This window comes from Heliangelus exortis, chromosome W, assembly GCF_036169615.1.
Source record: "Heliangelus exortis chromosome W, bHelExo1.hap1, whole genome shotgun sequence".
In the NCBI taxonomy this organism is placed as follows: Eukaryota; Metazoa; Chordata; class Aves; order Apodiformes; family Trochilidae; genus Heliangelus; species Heliangelus exortis.
The window spans coordinates 5352130-5375474 of NC_092453.1; the positions used below are offsets into that span (position 1 = coordinate 5352130).

Here is a 23345-nt window from a genome sequence, read left to right on the forward strand (position 1 = left end):
GCGAAATGTAACGCGGGAAAATATCGGTTTGTGCAACAGTAGCCCTTCCTCAGGAATTACTAGGATTGGGACAAGTAGGGATCAGCGCCGCTTCAGAAAGGTGTGGGGAGACTGTAGCCGTTGCAGATTTTGCGACGGTGGTAGCTGGGAAAGGGAAGTGAAGCTTCAAGAGGAGCCGCTGTCTCCGGCGATGAACAGCTAAAACAGACCGGAGGAAGGGGGGGAGGCGCGGCGCGGCGGCGGGCGACAAGTGGTGGTTGCAGAATTTCTGTGCCTTCCCCGCCCTGGGATGTAGATTGGGAAGGGAGAGCTGAGCAGTTGTGGATCTTACCCACTCCCTCTTCCCTTTTCTGCACTGGTGTTTGCGAGGGAGCGACGATGGTGGAGAGGCCACCGTCGAGTCCCCCAGTGACTTTTTGCCAGGACTTCCCAAAGAGCGTCCTGGTTTCCGTTATCAAAACCACCTCGATCAAACCGCTCTCCCGAGGGAAAGGTGAGGAGTCAGCACTCCCTCCGCACATCCAGATCATCCCTGGCTTCAGCGACTTCATGGTGTACCCTTGGCGCTGGGGGGAGAATGCCCACACTGTGACCTTTAATTCGGATGATTCCGCCGCCCCTTCAGTCGCCCAACAGCCCCGTGGGAGGCCAGCCAGAATCGGCAGCGAGGAAGAAGAGGAGGCAGGCAGCAGTAGCAGCGGTGGTCACCTCAAGGTGAGTGTGGCCGGGGCAACAGTCGGGCGCGATGGGGTGAACTCCGCTGCCCCTAGGCGTGCAGCCCGGAGTCAGTGGGGTGGTAAGGTGCCTCACTACGGCAGGGCAGAGATGCAAAGGTAAAGGGCGACACGCCGAGCATTCCTTCACTATTCTCAGCGTCTAGCTCCTCCCGGCCCCTTCAAATGAAGTCACTTCCGGTAATACCACTGCGCGCCCATCCGCATCGGGGCCGAGAGGAAAGAGGCGAGCCGCCCTTAACGGTCCCCGAGGGGTGGGGTGGAGCCAGCTACAGAGGCACGACAACCCGCCAACAGCCGGATATTTGCGCTCTGTCAAGTCCCCAAACCCCTGAAAAACAAACTCCATGAGTCCCCCACCCCAAACAAAAAACCATAAACCCGTAAATACAAGAATCCATGAAACCCCCAACCCCCAAATGATCACATTTCCTACAAAAGCCCAAGTCATGCACAGCATCTCAAACCCCAGAAATCCCCACAAAACCACACCCAAACCCTGACAGTCGCCCTACCACAACATTGCAGCAAAGAAGCTCCAAATGCAAAAAAAACCACAAAACCCAAAATCCAAAGCTTCAAACCTAACCCCCTCAACACTCCCCCCCCAATCCAAGCCCTGTTTTGCAAGAACTTCAAAACTCCAGAAATTGGTAAATCATACCTAAACCCAAAAAACCCCACAGATTGCAACTGCCCCAATCCCTTCTGCTTGAAACCCCTCAATTAGGCCAACAAAATATCCCAAGCCCCTGTAAAAAGCCTAAGTGAATAACATTCCCCCCCCAACTTAAATTAATCAATTATACCCTCCAACCTAAAACCCTACCCCTCTAAACACAAAAGTTTCCCTCAACCACAGAACCAGAAAATCCCAAAAATGAGCCCAAAGAAAAATGCTCCAACCCAGCTCCCCAAACCAAGAGAAGGCAACCTCCTCAAAACACATCCCCTCAGGCCCCAAGACAACAACCTTCCTCCCCAAAAAGCATCATGAAAATAAAAAAAGCACCCACTGAAAACATGCCAAACCTAGCCTCCCCCCAAAATGCACCAAATGAAGAACATGGTAACACAAGCCTCCCCAACCAAGAAACATCCCCAAATACAACAGAGCTACAACATACCAAACTCTGCTCCATTCAACAAGCAAACAAAAATCCTGAAAAAATGTGCCAAAACAAAACCATACCAAACCTACCCCCCAAAGCAGTGAACCAAAAAAACCCCAAAACATGCCAAAAAATGTGGCAAAGCTATTTTCATCAACCATGTAACCCTCAAAGAAATCTTAAACCATATTAAAAGTAAAAAGTGCCAAAACAAGTCCTCTGAGTCATCAAATCATAGAACCCCATAAAGCTCATTAAAAACCCTAAAAACCTCCCAAATTTTTACCAAACCCCCCCAAACTGCACACATGCAAAGAAAAAGCTAAAAAAACCCAGAGATACCAAAACAAAACTATGCCAAACCCTACCCCCAACCCTTCAAACCCCCTAAACCCATTAACCCCCCAAAATATGCCAAATGCAGCCTGCTCAACCACCAAACCAAAAAGGCCCTTTTTCTTAACAGGATATTATGATCATTATAGCACATAATTTATTATTAGAATGGCACAGGATTTCTACAGGCAGTAGCATAATACATACTTTATAATACAAATTAATTTATAATTTCTAACCACCTGAACCCTCTGTAGATCAAGTCAGATCTTTATACATGGTTTGCTGTATCAATATAACAATCATCATTTAGATTTGAAAATCTTATGAAAGAATGAGTCACTCAGTCCTCAGAGGAAGCAGACAATGGTGGAGGTATTCCTGACCACCACAGATTCGTGGGTCTCACTATTCAGCAGCAGTTCCAGTCCAAGTTCTCCATTTAGGGCCTGTAACTGCTTGATTTTGTAGATGGTGCTCTGTGTGCTGATATGCTTCCCTTTTCTGTGATGGGGTCATCACCACCACCTGTTTTTTCAAGTGCCTGGGACCTTCAAGGCTGGAAAGAAAAGGTGTAATCAACCTGGCACCCAGGAATCTTGAGGCTGCTAGGTAGGGGAATAGAAATCTGGTTTGTCTACATGGTTCACAGGACCTTCAAAGCCTGATAATAAGGGGAAAAGGGACTAATACATGACCTGCTTGATCACAGAGTATGACTACTTGCCTTACAAAGTGGTGTTAGTTATACTAATCACATTACCAGGGGTCAGGACCAGAGGATACCAGTCACAAACACATGAAAAAAAAACCAACCCACCCTACCCCAAACAATGCCAAAAAAACCCCTGTGCTAAAACCTAGCCCTGCCAACCAGAAAACCTTCTGCCCTCAAAATAAGCCAAACCAAACCCATGCCAAACATAGCCCCCTGAACCACTGAACAAAAAACCCCACTCAAAATAAACCAAACTAAAACTGTGTCAAACCCAGCCCCATGAACACTGAATAGAAAATGCAAAAAATCACCCAAACCCCATCAAATGCAGTTCCCTCAAATGCTGAACAAAAAAAAAAAAAATCAAAATCAAACCAAAACAAATATGCTAAAACAAAAACATGCCAAACCCATCCCCTCAGAAGCCCAGAACAAAAAAGAAAAGCAGATAACGAGTATTCTGGAACCAAAAAGAGCAAGATATCTTATAGCCCAGAACCAAAATAAACCAAACCACCCAAATGCTCAGAACTGAAAAACAACAATGAACCCAAAGCTTGGAACCAAAAAGACCCAGATGATCCAAAAACCTAAAACCCAAAAGCCCAGAAATAGGGGCAACCAACCAAACAACCCAGATAATTCAAAAGCCCAGAACCATAAAAAAAGAACTGGACCCAAAAGCCCCAAACCAATGAAAATAAAATCCCAAAAGCCCTGATCCAAAAACCCTGATCCAAAACCCCAAATGATCCAAAAGCCTGGAAGCAAACAAACATACAACAACAACAAAAAACCCAAACCAAACAAAAAAACATCCCAAATACCTGGGCCTGACACCCCCCTTTCCCACAACCAAATTTCTCAGAAGCCCGAAACTAAAAATACCCTAGAAAAATGACCCAACCCCCCCGGACCAAAAAATATTCCCAAATCCTCCCATATAAAAAAAAATTCCTAAACCCACTAGGTTCCAAAAAAATGACGACTCCAGAATACCTCCCACCACAAAAAAAAAAAAAAATCTCCTGAACAAGCCCCAGGATTTAAAAATCCTCACCCCATAACACTCAAAACCCTAGAAACCCAACCCCTCCCTCAAAAAAAAAAAAAAAAAAAAAAAAATCCCTCTGGAACCAAACAAAAACCCCAGATGATCTAAAATCCCTGAACCAAGAAAAAAACAAAATCCTGGAATCTAAACCAAGAAACCAAAACACCCCAAAAGCCTGAACAAAAGAAAATCTCAGATGACCCAAAAGCCAGAACTCCAAAATCCCTAAACTCCATAATCCAAAAATCTCCAAACTAAAGAATCCAAAACCCTTGGAATCCAAATTTCTCAAAAATCAAGATCCAAAAAAACGCCTGTAAAACTCCCAGACCAAAATTGTGCCCCAAACTCAATGCCAAAACAGGTGAATATGCTTTAAAGGAATCTGCAGCCTATGGAGAGGCTTCTGGCAGGATCTGTAACTTGTGGAGAGGAGCCCACACAGTAGCAAGTTTTCTGGCAGGACCTGTGGCTCCACAGGTGACCCACACTGGAGCAATCTTTTCCTGATGGACTGTAGTGGACAGAAAGGGCCCATGATGGAGCAGCTCGTAATGAACTGCAGCCTGTGGGAAGGACACATATTGAAGAATCAGAGAACAGCCCAGTTTAGAAGGGCCTTTCATGGGAAAGGGAGCTTTGATGATATTATCTAGCACCCTGTCCAATCATGTCTTGAATGTCTGACTAATCTGATAGCTTTCTATAATGGTATGACTGGATGGATAGATGAGGGGAGGGCAGTGGATGTTGTCTACCTTGACTTCAGTAAGGCTTTTTGACACCTTCCACAGCATCCTCATAGGCAAGCTTAGGAAATGTGGGTTAGATAAATGGACAGTGGGGTGGATTAAAAACTGGCTCATAGAGCTTGGAGGGTTGTCATCAGTGGTGTAGAGTCCAGTTGGAGGTCAGTAACAAGTGGTATTCCCCAGGGGTCACTACTGGGTCCAGTCCTGTTCAACATATTCATCAGTGACCTGAATGAACAGACAGGGTGTACCCTCAGCAAGTTTGCTGATGATAAAAAAGTGGGACGGGTGACTGACATGCCAGAGAGCCATGCTGCCGTGAAGCGTGACCTAGACAGGCTGGAGTATTGGGCAGAGAGAAACTGCATAAGGTTCCACAAAGGCAAGCGTAGGGTACTGTACCTAGGCAGGAACAACCCCATACACCAGTACAGTTTAGGGGCTGACCTGCTAGAAAGCAGCTCTGTGGAAAAAGACCTGGGAGTCTTGGAGAACAGGATTACCATGAGTCAGCAATGTGTCCTTGTGGCCAAGAAGGCCAATGGCATCCTGGAGTGCATTAAGAAGAGTGTGGCAAGTAGGTCGAGGTTATCCTCCCTCTCTACTCTGCCCTAGTGAGGCCCCATCTGGTGTACTGTGTCTAGTTCTGGACTCCCCAGTTCATGAAAGACAAGGAACTACTGGAGAGAGTACAGTGTAGAGCTACTAAGATGATTAGGGGACTGGAACGTCTACTATATGAGGAAAGGCTGAGGGATCTTTGTTCAGCCTGAATAAGAAAAGAATGAGGGAAGATCTCATCAATGCTTACAAATATCTAAAGGATGGGTGTCAGGAGGATGGGACCAGCCTCTTTTCAGTCTTGTCCAGTAAAGGGACAAGGGGCAATTTTCACAAACTGGAACACAGGAGGTTCAACCAAAACATGAGGAAGAACTTATTTACTGTAAGAATAACAGAGCACTGAAACAGACTGCCCAGAGAGGTGGTAGAGTCCCTGTCTCTGGAGACATTCAAAATCCACCTGGATGCCACCCTGTGCAACCTATTCTAGGTGAACCTGCTCTGGCAGGGTGTTTTGACTAGATAATCCCCAGAGGTCCCTTCTAACCCCTAACATTCTGTGATCTCCAGTGATGGGGAGTCTGCCATGTTCCTAGGGATGTTCTATTGATTGATTTTTCTCACTGTGAAAAATTGACCCTGATTTTATGTCTACCTTTGGCACTGAATTTGTGACAGAAGCACCGAAAGTTTTCATCCTCAGACAACCGTCTCTGCTCCATCTATTATTTAATTGATAGATGGCGTTGGACAGTTGCAGATGCCACCTAGATTCATGTGTTTTAGCAAATCATTTAACTAACCAATTGATCCATTTGACAATACTTAGGGATAGTATGTGAAATATCCACCAGATCCCTTCTTCTTTAGCCCAGTCCCGTACTATTCAAACTGTAAAGTATGACCCATTATCACTCTGAATCTCCTCAGGAGGGAGCAGTACACTAAACTATTCCTTTAAACTATGGACAGTATTTTCCCCTGTAGCAGCTGCAGCCACAGTGATTCCTGAAATTACTTCCACCACCACCAATGTGTATTTCCTTCCCCCTGAGGGTCACAGTGGGCCTACGTAGTCGATTTGCCAAGTATGCCACAGTGTTTTCCTGTCTCAGATATGCAGGGAAGATGCTTTGCTCAGATGGTCTTTGTTAAGTTGCAAGTGACATTGTGAACAGGAAGTTACCACTCCTTCACACAGTTTGTTATGGCCCATCCTTGGGCTTGATATAAATCAGCTCATCCATTGTGGCCTCACTTTGTGTGTAACCATTCAAGCAAAGGTTCCTATTCATGGTCATCACTCATTACATCAATTTTCTGTATTCAGGTGAGGCTGTCAACTTGTTGATTGAACTGGGCAGCAATGGAGGCCGACTGGTGTAGTGAAATGAGGCAACCAGGTGCCACTAATTGCCAGGTAGTGGGCATGAACTTGTGTTAAGCCCACCTGTGCCTGATTAGGGCGGGCCCCTACTGCACATGAGCAGGACTGGGGGGCCAATAAAAGGTGAAACTTGAAGCACAAGCCCAGCCCACACCTGAGCAAGCCAGCAGAGAGACTAGCTGCTTTCGGAGCACCACGCTAACCTGATTGTGCCACTGGAGTTTAGTCTCAGCACCGCACTAACTTGATTGCGCCACTAGAGCTCTTCACCATTAGGGGGAGGCTCGAACCCACGGCCCTCGGGTTTGCTGTATGGGCGCGCTAACCGGCTGCGCCACCTGAGCCTCACCCTACTGGCGATGAGCTCTTTTATTGGCCCCCCAGTCCTGCTCATGCGCAGTAGGGGCCTGCCCTAATCAGGCACAGGTGGGCTTAACACAAGCTCATGCCCACTACCTGGCAATTAGTGGCACCTGGTTGCCTCATTTCACTACAGACTGGTCATGTACTTTCAACCAACTAATATGCAACACCTTCTGTTCTATTTCTAACAATTGCTTCTAGCTGTCGGTTTGCCAGACTGGGACTCTTATTTACCTGCCAGTCATTGGCTTCCCAGGGGCCTACCCACTCTGTGGCTCCCTTGAAAACAGCATATGAGTCAGTGTAGATATGGCTGGCACCCTGCTGTGTGGCTAGGACAACTGCTCCAAGCTCCATTACTTGTGCACTTCCTTTACCAGTTTCACTTATCCTTTCCCCTATGGGCCACCTCTAGTGCCACAGCCTTATAGTCCCACTCATTTTGTTGTCTATAAGGTGATGCATCTATGAACCATACCCCCTTAAGATCACTGTCCGCCTTCAGCAGAGGTGCCTCCTGAACTTGAGACATTTTGCTTGGCAGAGTTTGGAATAACAAAGTGCTTTCTATATCTTTCTGCAATTTAGACACTTCAGTGTTGCCTTCTATGATAGGCATAATTTCATTAATGCCTATTAATATTTAATTTCATTAAATGCCTATGCTAGGTAAGCATACCACTTAAGGACTGTTGGTTCCTGAGCAATTCCAGCCAGTGGTGCTATGCCTTTATGAACTATGTCTAAAACCCAAAAAGGACCCTGAAAAATCACACACTGGTCTTGGCTTATTTTCTCCACCCATTGCACTTCTTGTATTAGGGGCAACAAACCTTTTTCAAGATCTGAATATCTCGTCTTGGCATAATTGAAAGAGTGGGAACTAAACTCCAGTGGTCTCTCTGGCCCTTCTGGTCCCTTTTGCCATAGATTACAATGGGAATTGTGTTTGCTGAACCCCCATTCTACAGGGACAGGGTCTGTTGGATGTACGGGATCCAGCTGCTGGAACAGCCTCAGTTCTGTTATTACCAATTTTAAAGCATTCTCATGCTGGTCAGTCCATTCCCATTATTTGCCTTTTCTGAGTAAATTGTACAGGGGATGAGCAACATTGGAAAAACTGGGGATGTATTTGTGACAGTAATCTTAAGTTCCCAGGACTTGCTGTATCTCTTTTATGCTGGAGGGATTTTGTCCCTGTTCTATTTGTGTTATGGTGTCTGGAGAAACAAGAGACATTTCCTTTAACCCATCAGACTCCCAGGAATTTAACCTCTTGTGCTGATCCTTATTCTTAGACTGAGGAATATCTAGTCCCAGTCCTGTTAACTCTCCTCATATATTTTCCATGGTATGCTTGACCTCCTCTGGGCTCTCCCCTCCTATTATTATATCATCAACATATTAATATACTGTAGCACCCAGTGAGATGGAAATTTTTGCCAAGACCTTTGCTAGAGGATTATGAGCAATAGCGGAGGAATGTTTATATCTTTGGGGCAATCTATTAAATATGCATTGCACCCCTTTCCAGGTAAAAGCAAATTGAGCTTTGTCATGTTTCTGGAATGGAATCATAAAAGCCAAGTCTTTTATATCTAGGGTTGCCATCCACAAGTGGGATGCTTCCTGAATTTATTACTGGTTCTGAGACGTTTGGTACTGTGGCGATTAGAGATGCAATGTTGGCATTCAGTCACCTGTAATCAATTGTAAGTTGCCACTGGCCATTTGACTTTTTAACCAGCCAGACAGGAGAATTATAGGGAGTGTGTGCAAGTGATAATGCCTCTTTCTTCTAAATCTGCTACCACCTGTAAGTTCCTGTTTGTGGCAGATGGCAGAGGGTACTGCTGTACATTTGTAAGTTTTGATGGGGCTAGAGGTATAAATACCTCTAGCAAATCTATAATTTTCATCTCGCTCTTATCAGTCCACATAGCTCCTGAGTCTGTCCATGATCTTTCACCCTTCCTACCAAAACTGTACCATTCTAAAGTTTCCATGTCCTGCCACACAGCAAATCAAACCCTAAGATGTTAGAATTATCAGCACCCACCAATACTTCAGCACAGGTATCCTGCCTCACCAGGCAGCCATAAAGTAATTTTTGCTGTGGGACATTCTTTTATGACCCCATCAATTCCTATATAGCTCACTTTTTTGTGACTGGGTTTTATGTTTAGGTCCTCTGCCATTTTTCTTGTAGTTACTGACATTTATGTCCCTGTGTCAATAAGAAAGTTTACAGAAATCGTGTTTGGTCCTACTGGAATAACAATAATAGGTTCATTACATTTGCCCGTGAGGCACTGTAAAACTAACACTCGCCAAGCAGTTTTTTAGATGGTGTAGTTATTAAGTCAATTAAATCCTGTTGTGGGGCTGAGGGCTCAGGTTTAACAGGAATCAGTTTATTTTCTGCTGGCTGACTCCTCCCTGCTGAGTCAATTCTTTGGCTTAATGGCTGTACCAGAGCTTGGATATCAACATTAGCTGTGCCATGTAGTAACTGTTGTGGAACTCCCAGCTCTAAAGCTATACACCACAGATTGTTACATTCCCTATCAAACTTTGGTTTAAGTTCTGACTTAGGCTTAGTGGTGCAGACCTTGTGAACCCATTGGGGTTCGGCTATTGGCTGATACAATCCAACCCATGCGGCACCCATAATTCACTATATCTTGCACAAACTTACCTCAGGTATTTATATAGACCCGCTCCCATGAGGGCTGTGCAGCAGCCATGGTAGCATCCATAGCATGGGTAGTTTGTATGCCATTTTGAGCACTGGCAATACAAGTTTTAAAACTATTTGGGAGACCACGGGTAAGGGGAGTTAGACTTGGCAAATCAATATGGGCTATCATTGGGGACCTCTGCTCTACATTTCTCTCATACATCACTTGAATGCAAGCTGCCTTTTGTATGCATGCGACAAGATCTGAGAACCCTGCAGTTATGATAACAAGAGGGTCAGCTCACTCTTGCGGGTCTATGTAGCCAGCCAAATAAGACACTTGTGCAGTTAGTGAATAATTAGTTACCTGGAGTCGTGGTTAAAAACACTCCAGGACCCCAATAGTCTCTTGCTTCTTCCTTGCTTAAGAAGATTCAGTCTCCCCCACAAGGGAACCTCACCACATATATTCTGTCTCGGATTCCTCTGGATGCCTGGAATACTTTTTTTGTAATTTTGCAAATTCAGACGGAGACCATGAGACAGTTCATACAAAAGTACAGATATTGTCCTCTTCCTCATTTGCAGTTTCAGTTTTAATCAACATCTGAATAAGTACGTGATCTGGGGCACAATCATAATCAGAATCTTCTACTGATTCATCATTGTCATACCAGAGGTCTCCATAACAGTTGCTGGGATCCACAGTGTATTAGTTTGCGTCTTTGTTTAGCCAAGATTGAGGATGGCATTCAGTTTAGTAAGAGATTTAATTTCTCCTGTAATTGTTTTTCTTGTTTTTCAGCCAAGGCAAATAGCATTTTAAGTTTCCTATTGTCTGTTTAGATTTTGGTTTTTGTATCTGCGCCCCAAATTTGTCTTGATTCTCCTTTTCAAAAGTTAATGCTGTCTTAAGGACTTAATTTTCTGATTTCAAAGCAGTGTATTCTACATCTGCTATTTCTTGTTGAATATCCTTTTGCGCACAAGATAAGCAAAGCCCCACTACGGCACAAACAATTCCATTGCCTTTACTCCATTTGATCTTGTGCTTACTCCTACATTGTTCTATTCACTCTACCACTTTGTTCTTATTCTTTCCAATGTTTTTGGGCTTGTTCTATTCCATCTTGGGATGGTGCACACTCATATTTTCATAGCAGTTTATCCACAAAAATCCTGTCTGTGATGCCAGTTTTTCTGTTGCGTAAAAGGGTATGAGTCTGCAAGGTGGCTGGGGCCCTCCTGTTGAGTCACAAGGTTCAGAAAGGACCCCCTTGCTTCCTAAACTCCTTCGGAAAGAGGAGTCTAGGTGCCGCTGGATCCAATCCCATTCCCAGACTTGGTCAATGGTTTATGTCTCAAGGGTTATGTGTGTGCAGCCACCTATTAGAATAAACATTTGCTTGCTCAAAGCCCCAAAAGGACTTGCACTGAGACAGTTGTGCAAAGTTGAAAAGCAAAATTGCCTGTTTCAGAGCCCCACGAAGAACTTGCACCGAGTAAGGTGCACAAAGTTGTAAAGAAAGAGAATTTATTAAGATGACAAATACAACAAGTTTGGAATTGGTGTTGATAAATGCACTTACTGCACAAATTCAAGCTTGAGTTAGTCATTCCCAGGTAAAAATCTGACAGAGTCGGAGGCATCATACCAAATAGGCATCCCTGTTTGGGGGGGGGGGGGGGAGGGGAAGAGGGATTCAGGCCTGTCAACCCATCCGAATAGTTGGAATTTTCTTCCTCCCCAAAACAGAGAATTATAAAAGATAATTTTATACCTTATTGACAAGGTGGGACTAGGTCAGAAGTCGTGTGCTGGTTGGTTCTTAGCAGGTTAATGATGCTTAATAATTTGGGGGGGGGAAAGAACCAGCTTTCACTACAGATGCAAACTCCTCCTCTGGTTTTGTTGATACAGACTCTGACTATGAGGCCTTACCTTGCCTTGTTAACGCAACCTCAGGCTTTTGCTCCGTTCCAGCAGTCACGCTAATCACTGATCATAAAACTTGCAGTTGCAGTAATTGTCAGGTCCAGCCTCTAGTTGTCAGATCATACAACTTCCAACATCTGTGCTGTGTTTTGGCCATACAAGCAAGTTGCCCATCCCTCCACCCCTGCTCATTGTCAGATAAAAGATAAGCACACTAAATTATCCTGCACTCTTGTCCATTGCTGCTATAAGATAGATTTCTCTCTTCATTCAAGCCAAATAGTGTGTTTGTGTTCCCACATGTGGTGTATGTGCACTTGAGGTGGCTGGACTTGGGGTTTTTGGCTTTGGAAAGGATGTGGAAGCATTCCTCACTGTGGTAGGTGTGCTCATCTACCCTGGTGTCACAGATGTGGATCCCAGCCCCCAAGTTCATCAGGTTAAACCATAATTCACTAAGCCAAATCTGCCAGTGAAGATTTTGCTGTCTCTTCTGGATAGCTGGATCCTATCTCTCCCCAATGGGCTTTATTTGTTGGAGAAAGTCCCATGCTCATAGAAAGCAAAACCTTGGGGCAATGATACCAGATACAAAGCCAGGTATTGATCTGCATGCATCAGCTTCTTCCCACACCCCTATCTCACAACATAGAGAAGATCACTTTTGCCCCTATCCCCTTCACTTGGGCTACCAGGGCTCTGAAGTCTTTCTTGATCTTGCCCAGGTTATGTTGTACTGTGTCACTGATGCCCACACGGAAAAGAAGCAGGGAATAGTAGTCTATGCTTTTAACCACTTGTGGCAGTCTCTCTGTGACATCCCAGGTCTCAGCTTCTGGCAAGCAGCAAATTTCCCTTGACTCTTTATCAGGCTGGCAGATGGGAGCCTTGCTGCCTCTCAGCAGAGAGTCACCCACTACTGTCACTTGCTTACTTTTGCAGCTTTTATTACAGAATCATAGAATCATTAAGGTTGGAAAAGATCAGCAAGTCTACCTGTTACCATGACTTGCAGAGAGACGACTCTACAACTTGTAAAGTTATAGAGAGGTATGTTTTATTACAGTGCTGTGTGCGAGGGGGATATCTCCTACCTAACTCACACACCAGTACCGCAATCAGGCTTTTGTTATATACACTGAAGTTTTACATATTCGTTAGGTTTCACAATATGTCTATACATATGCGTTGCTTACTCCCGCTTCGTATTAAAATGAGTCCCAAGAGGTCATTTTCATAATCTCCCCCCCTCTGCCTCCTGGTGGTGGTCATGGGGATGAAGTAAAGTGAAGGTCTTCTCTGTGGGTGAACTTTTCACCCCTTCTTCTCCAGGCATGTGCATTCCTTCAGCCCAGGTTAATTTGGCTGAATTGGCTATTGTTTTATCTTAAAGCCCAGGATGTTCTCTCCTTACCTCAAGGCTGTTAGTTAGACACATATTTTTCCCTTATAAGCTATAGCTACCCCAGTTACTTAGCTTCTTTAAACAAGCATTCTGTGTTAGTTTCTATAAGGTCAACATGACCCCTAAACAATTACTAGCAGGCATTTTATATTAAACCTTATATCAACAATGTCAACTAAACCAAGTCCTGAAGTGCTACATCCACAAGTTTTTTTTAACACCTCCAGGGATGATGACTCCACTGCTTCCCTGGGCAGCCCAATCCAATGCCTGACCATTCTTTCAGTAAAGAAATTTTTCCTTATACCAAATCTAAACCTCCCTGGCACAACTTGAAGCCATTTCTTCTCATCCTATCACTTGTTACTTGGGAGAAGAGATCAACACCCACCTCACTACAGCCTCCTTTCAGGTAGCTGTAGAGAGCAATAAGGTCTTGCACCCTCCTCCACACAGGACAATGGGGGTGCAGTCTTTGCAGTCCTCCACCTGGACAGCAGCTTCCCTGGTAGGAAGCTCTGTCTCACTGGATGCTTCCATTCATCCCAGGCTAGCTTGGCTAGGTAGCTGATTCCTGTCTGCTGCAGAGTGCAGTCTTTACCTGGTCTCTGCCACCATGCTTCTGACAATCTGAAAACACTGCCTAATAAACCCTTCAAATTTGCCAGAGACCTCAAACTGCTGGGTAGGCTTGCACAGCCACCAGCTAGCTGAGGTGACCATCGGGGCTGCTGCCTAAGCCTGCAGGTGAGCAAGTCAGCAATCAGCCCGATAACTGTCTGAGTACACAGCCCTTCCCAAGAGAACTGCCATGCCGCTCCCCTCAGGGCTCTCCATAGGAGTCAGCTATATGCAGCTTTGAGCAGCTTGAACTGGCTGCGGGAACAGCCAGCATCACCCAACTCTCTCCTGAGACTTAGCTGCCAGCTGGCCTGTCCCTCCCCTACACACAGGCTAAGGGTGTCAGGGGCCAAGAAACCCTCTTACACACCCTCAGGGACCTCAGAAGCCTCACACTCCTCTCAGCACGCAACAACTGCTGCTGTTGCTAGTATTGGCTTCCCACGGTTTGAAATGGCTGTGTGGGCAGCTGTTGACAGGAGCAGTTTGTGAATGACTGTGGGAGGGACCCAACATAGAAGCAAGGGAACAATGTGAGGAGAAAAGAGCAATCTCTCAGTCCTTGTAAAAAGGCCCTCCCCAACTTTCTTGTAGGCCCCCTTAAGGCACTAGAAGGCCTACAGGAAAGCTGGGGAGGGCCTTTTTACAAGGGTGTGTAGTGATAGGACATGGAGTAATGGTTTTAAACTGGAAGAAGGGACATTTAGGTTAGACATTAGGAAGAAATTCTTTAGTGTGAGGGTGGTGAGACACTGGAACAGGTTGCCCAGAGAGGTTGAGGATGCCTCATCCCTGGAAGTGTTCAAGACTAGGTTGGATGGGGCTTCGAGCAACCTGGTCTAGTGGAAGGTGTCCCTGCCCATGCAGAGGGGGTGGAACTAGATGATCTTTAAGGTCCCTTCCAACTGAAACCATTCTATGAATTCTGTGAACTCTCTCGACCCGTGAACTTTTCATTTTATTTTCTCCCCCTGTTTTGTTGAGGAGGAGGAGTGATAGAGAGTGGCCTAGTGGCCAAAAAAATGCCCCAAAAACCCAGTATGGAAAAAAACACAGATGCCCCAAAAGCCCAGACCAAAACAAAACAAAAAGAAAACCAACAAACAATCAGATGATGCAAAAGCCTGGAACCAAAAGGGAAAAACAAATTGCCAAAAAGGCCAGAACCAGGCAAAACCACAAACCACCAGATGCCCCAAAAGCCAGGGAAAAAAAATGTTTAACAGCACCAGTCACAGTACTGACCCTTGAGGAACACCACTCATCACTGGTCTCCATTTGGACATCAAGCTGTTGACCACTACTCCTTGAGTGTGACCAGCCAGCTAATTCCTTATCTACCAAGTGGTACATCCATCAAATCCATATCTTTACAATTTAGAGACCAGAATGTTGTGTGTGTCAGTGTCAAATGCTTTGCACAGGTCCAGGTAGATGACATAAGTCATGAAAAAAACCCTCAAATGATGTAAAAAGCAAGAACCAAAAAGCTCAAACAAACCTGAAAACCCAGAAGTTCATAACCAAAAAAATCACCAACAACTCATAGCCGTGGAATAAAAAAAAATCCTGATGACCCAAAACCACAAAATGAAAAAAATACAAATTACTCAAGACCCTGGAGTGGAAAAAACCCCAACAAATCAGATGCCACCAAAACGCCCCATATGCACACATCCCCACCCACTACCTAATCCTGACACACCTCATGCCTACCTACAACCCATTACATGTACTCCATAAATGCACCGATGCATACACCACACACCATGCATGCATACACACCATGCACCCCGCACTCCCACACACACTCACCACATAACACTTGCACCCAACCAAACCAACAGCACACACACACACAACCATGCACCACACGCACACACTACTCTTGCCCACCACATAATGTGCACCTGACATCTGCCCCACACACTACATCCCTGTGCACACACCAGGAACCATGTGCACACACACCCAAAATCAACCTCCCCCATACTGCTATTTGATGACTCCTGTGATAATATAAGCTATATTGTTGGAGAGGCTTAGACTTGGTTCGCACAGTTCTGCTGTTTTAGCCATCTTTGCATAAATCTACATTATAGATCTATAAAATATTTTTTTGTGTAATTCTAAATTAAGTCTAGTATCTTTTTTCTTTTTATTTCCATAAAAATACTTCTGGTTTCCTATGTATATTTTAGCAGATCCTTCCAATTTTGTTGAGCTTATATAAGAATACTTCATGTATGGTTGCTTGTGGGTTGTGTTGTGAGTGTACTTGTTTTGGAGAGGGGTGATATTCTTTACTAAACTCCTTATGTGGAAAAGTATGGCACTTCAGTTTCTTAATTATTTTAATGCAGGATGGGATAAGACGTGGCCGACCAAGAGCAGACACAGTTCGTGACCTAATAAATGAAGGAGAGCATTCTTCTAGCAGAATACGTTGCAATATCTGCAACAGGGTGTTTCCACGAGAGAAATCTCTACAGACACACAAACGAACTCATACCGGTAAGTGAAGAGATTAAAAGGTAGATGTGAGTAGATGGCAAAAACTTAAGAAGCAGTTGAGAAGGCAAAAAACCCCCAACACTAAAACCTGTTAATATCTTATTGTAATTGTTAAATTAAACATACTTTACTCCCAGGTCTTGTTAGTGCAATCAAAGAAAAGTCTTTTTGTAACTGTTTTTGTCACAGAGTAACCATAGCAGTAACTTGGGCTATAATAGTAAAGGCATATAATGTAAATATTTTATCTGCTGTTGTCAGATATTCTTAATAAGAGGAAAAAAAATTTCATGAGCTTGTTCTGTACTTGGTTGTTTGTTTTTTTTTTTTTGACTACCTCTTTTCTCACTTCTGTTTCCTTATTTTTTTCTAGTTTTTACACAGTAATCGAATCATAGAATCATTTAGGTTTGAAAATACCTATATCGAATATCGAATCCAACCATAGACCTAACACTGCCAATTCTACTACTAAGCCATGGCCTTAAGTGCCAGTTCTACACATCTTTTAAACACCTCCAGGGATGGTAACTCAACAACTTCCCTGGGCAATCTGTTCCAATGTTTGACAACCCTTTCAGTGAAGAAATTTTTCCTAATATACAATCTAAACCTCCCTTGGTGCAACTTGAGGCCATTTGCTCTTGTTCTATCACTTTTTACTTGGGAAAAGAGGCTAACACCCACCCTCAGTTCAACCTCCTTTCAGGTAGTTAAAGAGAGAAATAAGGTCTCCCCTCAGCCTCATCTTCTCCAGACTAAACAATCCCAGTTCCCTCAGCCACTTCTCATAAGACTTGTGCTCAAGACCCTTCACCAGCTTTGTTGCTCTTCTTTGGACATGTTCCAGCACCTCAGTGTCCTTGTTGTAGTGAAAGGCCCAAAACTGAACACAGTATTTGAGGCATGGCCTCACCAGTGCCAAGTACAGGGGGACAATCACTTTTCTAGTCCTACTGGTCACACTATTTCTGATGCAAGCCAGGATGCTATTGGCCTTCTTGGCCACCTGGGCACACTGCTGGCTCATATTCAGCTGGTTGTGGACCAACACCCCCAGGTTCTAAAGCATAGCTGTAAGAGGAAAAAGTATCTTAAAAAGTAGCTGATAACTTGAACAGTATAATACTATAAAAGTGTATCTTAAATATTGAGAAAATAGTTCAAATGTTTAAAATCATTGTCCTGTGCCTCCATTTCCATTTTCTCATTTAGAACTCATATTCTGGAGTGGAGGTGGTCACTTTAATATACTGAACTATATATATAAAGCAGCTCTAGAAGACAGTTCATTTAAGTAAAAATGTAGTGACAATTTACCCAATGTGCAACTGAGCTTGAACTGAAAGGGAGATGCTGTTTTTATACCAAGTAAATACACTTTTTGTTTTCTTCCTGTTCCAACAAGACTGCATTTTGCAATAAATATGAACTATTGTAGACACAAATCCTTGAATCTTGTCTGTTTTTATGACTCACATAAGACAAGTCTTTGGATACTAATATTAAACACCAGATTCTTCATGCCTTTTGGTCAAAAGTTGTTTTCATTTCATTTGCTTGAATTAGGTGTTGAACTTGTGTATTAAACATAGACTACTTAATTGAGCAGAACTCACCTTGGCGTTACTCTTCTGACTTAGTAAATCACTGTTACCTTCTTTTAGTTGTCCTTTCTGAGGAGTAGTGGCATGGCACACCTTTTCAAACTTTCCACCCAATCATACTCTCTTGAAAGACAGAGAGGAAATACCCACTATCTCCATTCCTCTTGTTGCAGTTTGCATGGGGAAGTTGCTCTTGATGGTTGGCCTGAATTTTCTTGGCTTGAGTCTAGAGTGAGTTTCTCTTCTTACCTCCATTTATTCATTAAAACATTTTTTCAAATAGTCTAGTAAAATTTGCTAATAAGATACTTCTGTGACTTTATACATCCCTATATCATTAACTGCAGTTATTTTACCCTAGTTCAGTTTATATTAATGATAAAATCTATCTGGTGACAACTGGAATTAAATTGTTTGCCTTTATGTTCTTCTACCTATACTATAGGATGCTATCTATACAATATACTTAGTATGTTTATTTCTACCTAACTTCAAGTATCAGTTATAGGACTTAGTGCTTTAAGAAAGTTTTATGTCAAAAAAATCTTAAAAAACCAAACACTCTAATCCCTCAGTCTTTCATGATACTCTGAAAGGCAGGATTCAGTGCTCAAAGAGAAAACATAGTCAAATTCTCTTCTCTTCTCTTCTCTTCTCTTCTCTTCTCTTCTCTTCTCTTCTCTTCTCTTCTCTTCTCTTCTCTTCTCTTCTCTTCTCTTCTCTTCTCTTCTCTTTTCTCCTGCCCTTTCTAATACCAAAGATTATGAGATGCTGCTAACACTGTAGAAGTACAGAACTGTAGCCTTTATGGAAACTTGGCCACTACTAAGTTCACATGTATGCTTACATGATGAAGCAGAAGTTTTCAAAGGAGAACAGTGTGTAACATTGCTTGCCACATACCAAAATGAACAGAACTAAGGATGATTCCTTGATAAGGAGTCACGTTATTTGCATTAGTGCTCTTTCTGCCTCACTCAAATTTTACTGCAGTCCAAAAAAATCTAGACAGTGACAGGGAGGAACATCCAATCTTCTCATGAAGGGGGAAAAAAAGGAGGCCCATGATTTCTCTGAACTGCTGTCAGCCCATTCTTTTTATGCCTTCTAAAATTATCTTGCACTTCAACATACCAGAAGCTGACTTTAGTATAGATTATTTAAATAATGTGCAAGATTAGATATACAATAAGCCAAAATACAATTTTTATATTTTAGTGGGAAAAAAAAGTATCCAGTAGCATTTAATACATACTTGAAATATCCATTTGGGGAAAAAGTTTATCTCTGCTGTTCAGTGCACTAAGACTTTCTGAGTAGATGCAAGTGTGAGTGCATGAAAGGGGAGCTTGCTTGTGTAAGTCTCAAACTACGGAATACCACTGGATAGTCTGATTCTTCTATATTCAGCTTTCATAAATTTGTGTATGTGGTTGTGGGTTTGGGGAAAGGGTTACATTTTTGTGGGGTATTTTTGTTTGTTTTTTGGGGATTTGTTTTGTTTTGTCTTTAAAGGTGAAAGACCTTATTTGTGTGACTACCCAGACTGTGGGAAAGCCTTTGTTCAGAGTGGGCAACTCAAAACTCATCAGCGTCTTCACACAGGGGAAAAGCCTTTTGTCTGCTCAGAGAATGGTGAGCCCTCAGAGAATAACTTGTGGCTTTCAGAATTAGTGCCAGTGTAATACTGAAAATGTAGGGATGGTCATGTGGCAGGAATCTATAAAAGCTTTGGATCTTAATTGTGAAGGAGCTTCTAGGGAAGGGAGAAGCAACACAGAATATGTGCATAATAATGTAAACTTAGTTATAAAGATTGCATGCTTGATTATATAAGCTAGGTTATCAGTAATTGGATCACTTGATACCAATGTGTAGTGACATGAGGCAACCAGGTGCCACTAATTGCCAGGTAGTGGGCTTGACCTCGTGTTAAGCCCACCTGTGCCTAATTAGGGCAGGCCCCTACTGCACATGAGCAGGATTAGGGGGCCAATAAAAGCTCACACCTGGGGAAGCCAGGGGGCTGGTTTAGCCACCTTTGGAGCAGTAGCACTGATCCAGGCTAGTCAGAGCACCATTTGTGAGATTCTACTGGGACACCTGGTTGGACCTTGGAGCGCCACACCCATAGAAGAGGTTCATCTTGCTACATCCTTTTATTGGCCCCCTAATCCTGCTCATGCGCAGTAGGGGCCTGCCCTAATTAGGCACAGGTGGGCTTAACAAGAGGTCAAGCCCACTACCTGGCAATTAGTGGCACCTGGTTGCCTCATGTCACTACACCAATGCATAGAATTATTTACTGTGTTTTGGGCCTTGTGACTAGTGTGCTGTTTTTAACTGATTCCAGGGTTTTGTGGAGTAAGAAAGGTTGGGTTCAGGAGCATCTTTATCCCATGGATGTTATGCTAAAATGTTGGTTGACTGCTTTCCTTAATGTATTCTCCATTGGTATTTTGTTTTTAAGGCTGTTTAAGCAGATTCACACATGCAAACCGTCATTGCCCCAAACACCCGTATGCCCGGTTGAAGAGGGAAGAACTCACAGTCAGACTGAGTAAAAAGCAGACAGCTGAAAATAAAGCTGCAGCTGAGTGGCTAGTGAAGTAAGTTTCTTTATGGTGTGATCTCTCTCTAAACTTATAACAGAGTGGCCCGACAAAGTGCTTTATTCTTAGGGGCAAAAAAAAGAAAAACAATAATCAAAAAACAGCTATTCCTTCAGATTCAGCTCAGCCTTGCTTTTTGTTTAAGTGTTGACTCCTGGTTAAGACAAAATTCCTCATGAGGCTTTATCTGTTTTTCCTTCTCTATTTAAAAGTTTCTCTTTGCTTGAACAATACCTGCTAATACCCTATTAGTTAGTGCCACAGTCGTACTGCTGAACTTGTATCTATGTGTGGAACAACAATCATGTATGTACAGGGAGAGCTGACTGGTGGGAATACCATGTAGCAGAAATATCTGTGTGAAAGATCAGATATCCCTTGGGCACTTCTGCACTTAAAATGCTGAATAAAGGAGGCTTCTGACAGCTTAAATATTGCCACAAAAGGATTGAAAGGGAAAAAAACAAATATAGTGATAAGGCACATGGAAAACAATACTTGGAATTTCCTTGCTAGCTTTGAATGGTAGTTCTTTTGTAAACTGTACATAACTTAAAAGCATTCTCAACCTCTCATGTTGTAGATACTGGGAGACTAGAGAACAGCGTGCTCCCACTTTGAAAAGTAAAACAGTCCAGAAAATGGATCAAGAACAGCGGTATCCTATGGGATATCTTCAGTCTGACGAAAAGGATGATGAAGAGAAAAATAGTGCTCATTCAGCTGCTCACCGCCATCTCCAGGAGCAGCGTGAACGTATGCATGGTGCATTGGCTCTTATTGAGCTTGCAAATCTAGCTGTAGTACCACTGTGACAGTAGCATAGAAATGGAGTCTGCCTTTACAAAATGGTGGTACTTGATGGTCCTTAACCAGTTATCTAAGCACCTTATCTACTTATCATAGGCTGCTGTTCTGTAGAATTTATGAATAATGTTGTTGCCCCATAACATGGGGTGAGAGAGTTGCACTTTTTGTAAGGTAAAAGACAAATGTAAAGTTTAAGTATCTTGTAAATATGGAACTGCATCATGCAGAGTGGAAAAACTTCATGTTGTGGGAAGCTAGATTTTTGCAAGGTTAATTCATTTATTTGAAACAGTTTTCACAGGAAGCACTTTCTGAGTACAGTGTTTGGGCTTAGCAGAATGGTACATGTGGCCAAAGAAGGCTGAGAAAAGGGAAAGTATTTATTTCACTGTTTAAGCAAAGCTATATTAAGTGGTAAATCTGAAGATACTGTAAGCAGCAATGGGATATATAAAATATATTTTCAATATATTTTTACCTATTATCACTAAGGCAGAAGGCAAAGCTTAAATATCTCAAGTCATAGAGGGGAAGAAACTTCTTCATGCTGGAAATTGTAAGATAGTTTAGAATCTTCACTGCAACTGCTCAAGATATTAGACTTGACTTTCCTATTTTATGCTTTTTTTTTTATTTGATCTCAACAGAATCCCTTGGTTTGAGTAGCACTTGTTATTCCTAATATATGATGTTAGTAACTTTTGCATATTGTTGGCTTTATCTGAAAATGATTAGTCTTGCAAAGTCTAGACAAAGGTAAACAACTGGTAATTTTTTTTTTTATATCTTTGGATCCTTTATTGGTTTGGCACTTGCTTTTTTTAATAAGAGGAGTGTTGTATTGACAGGGAGGTATCAATTTGTACTAAACTATTTTATATCTCCTATTAGCAAACACTAAGTTTTCAAATATTGCTCTTATATGATTATTAGCAAATAGAAGCCTCCATACTTGCTGTGCATAAAGCCGCCTTATTGCTTTACTTCAGGATAACATGACAATTTTGTGTTCACTAACTGTAGCATAGTTATCAATTAAACATGGAAAAAAGTATCCACTATATAACCAGAAAATAGGTTTCCAGAGGTAGTTTTGAGTATGTTAACAGTGTGATTTCATATATTTCCCAAATAAATGAAGTTACAGAACTCTGCCTAGTGCTCTAAGATGCAGATAAAACATTTAGCACTACATCTTGTCACCTCATTAGTATTATGTACTTTCAAATGCCATTGTCTCATGGTAATCTCTTTCTGTATTTTGCTTGTATGGCATCCTAATATTCCTAATACGCTACGAAAACTTTGTTTCCAATTTGGATAAACTCTTTAGCTGAGCTACTGCTGTGGTAGAAAAATATATTAACCCAGTTTCTTTTAAGTAATGTATTAATACATTTTAGTTTTGATCTTTTGGGCTTAAAAAAATGAAATACTTCGTAGTCATTGCAGGCTTCTTAGCCTATGTTAAACTACCTGGCAATTCATGGGTGTGGGTTTAGAATTTCTCAGTTACATGCTTTTCACTATTCAGTTGGCTGCATACAAATACTCTGATCCCAAAATGAGCCTTGAGCATGAGTCTGTTGTACTTGTGACTCATAACTTGGAATTGCTTGTGAGTGGTATTTCACAGGGCACAAGGCTAATCACCGGTCAGTTGCAGATCCAAGTTAATTCAGCTTAATTCAATATACCTGATTTTCCCAATCAGCTGTAATGCTTTTTATAGCTTGCACAATACTTCTTTCAGTATGACAAGTACACCGAATTCTATGTAGCTGTAGAAAAAATTCAGACAGCTCAAGTACTTTTTGTGTTAGTAACAAATTTTGGGTAAAATACCAAGTAAAAAACCTGAGGTGGAAGACTGCTTTTTGTTTTATTAAAACGTGATTGCGTACAAGAAATATTGAAGTGTTCTATGCTTCATAATATTAAGCTGTAGTTTGGCATGATTGAACAGCAGAAGAGTAAATGTACCATCGTTTTAATAGGTGCTTTGAATAGAAAGTTGATTTAACCTTCAACTTTAGGTTACATGTAACTGGTGTTGGAGAATTTTTATTGTACCCCTTGAGGTTAATTAAACACGTATTTGTGTTATATATGTGCTCAAATAAAAACAAAATAAATT

At 42.5% G+C, this 23345-nt stretch overlaps 1 protein-coding gene across 1 annotated transcript; it reads left to right on the forward strand.

Moving 5' to 3' along the window:
* Positions 1-23345, forward strand: LOC139789297 (zinc finger protein 367-like). The gene is made up of 5 exons (XM_071729817.1): positions 1-714; positions 16029-16179; positions 19302-19421; positions 20257-20395; positions 20982-23345. Exons 1-5 carry the CDS (start codon positions 379-381, stop codon positions 21211-21213), a joined length of 978 nt encoding a protein of 325 aa, XP_071585918.1. The 5' UTR covers positions 1-378; the 3' UTR covers positions 21214-23345.

Coding starts and splice junctions, on each gene's coding strand:
- LOC139789297 (XM_071729817.1), top strand. CDS start 379: ATGGTGGAGAGGCCACCGTCGAGTCCCCCAGTGACTTTTTGCCAGGAC. Junction 715..16,028: donor GCAGCGGTGGTCACCTCAAG/GTGAGTGTGGCC, acceptor ATTTTAATGCAG/GATGGGATAAGACGTGGCCG. Junction 20,396..20,981: donor GCAGCTGAGTGGCTAGTGAA/GTAAGTTTCTTT, acceptor CTCATGTTGTAG/ATACTGGGAGACTAGAGAAC.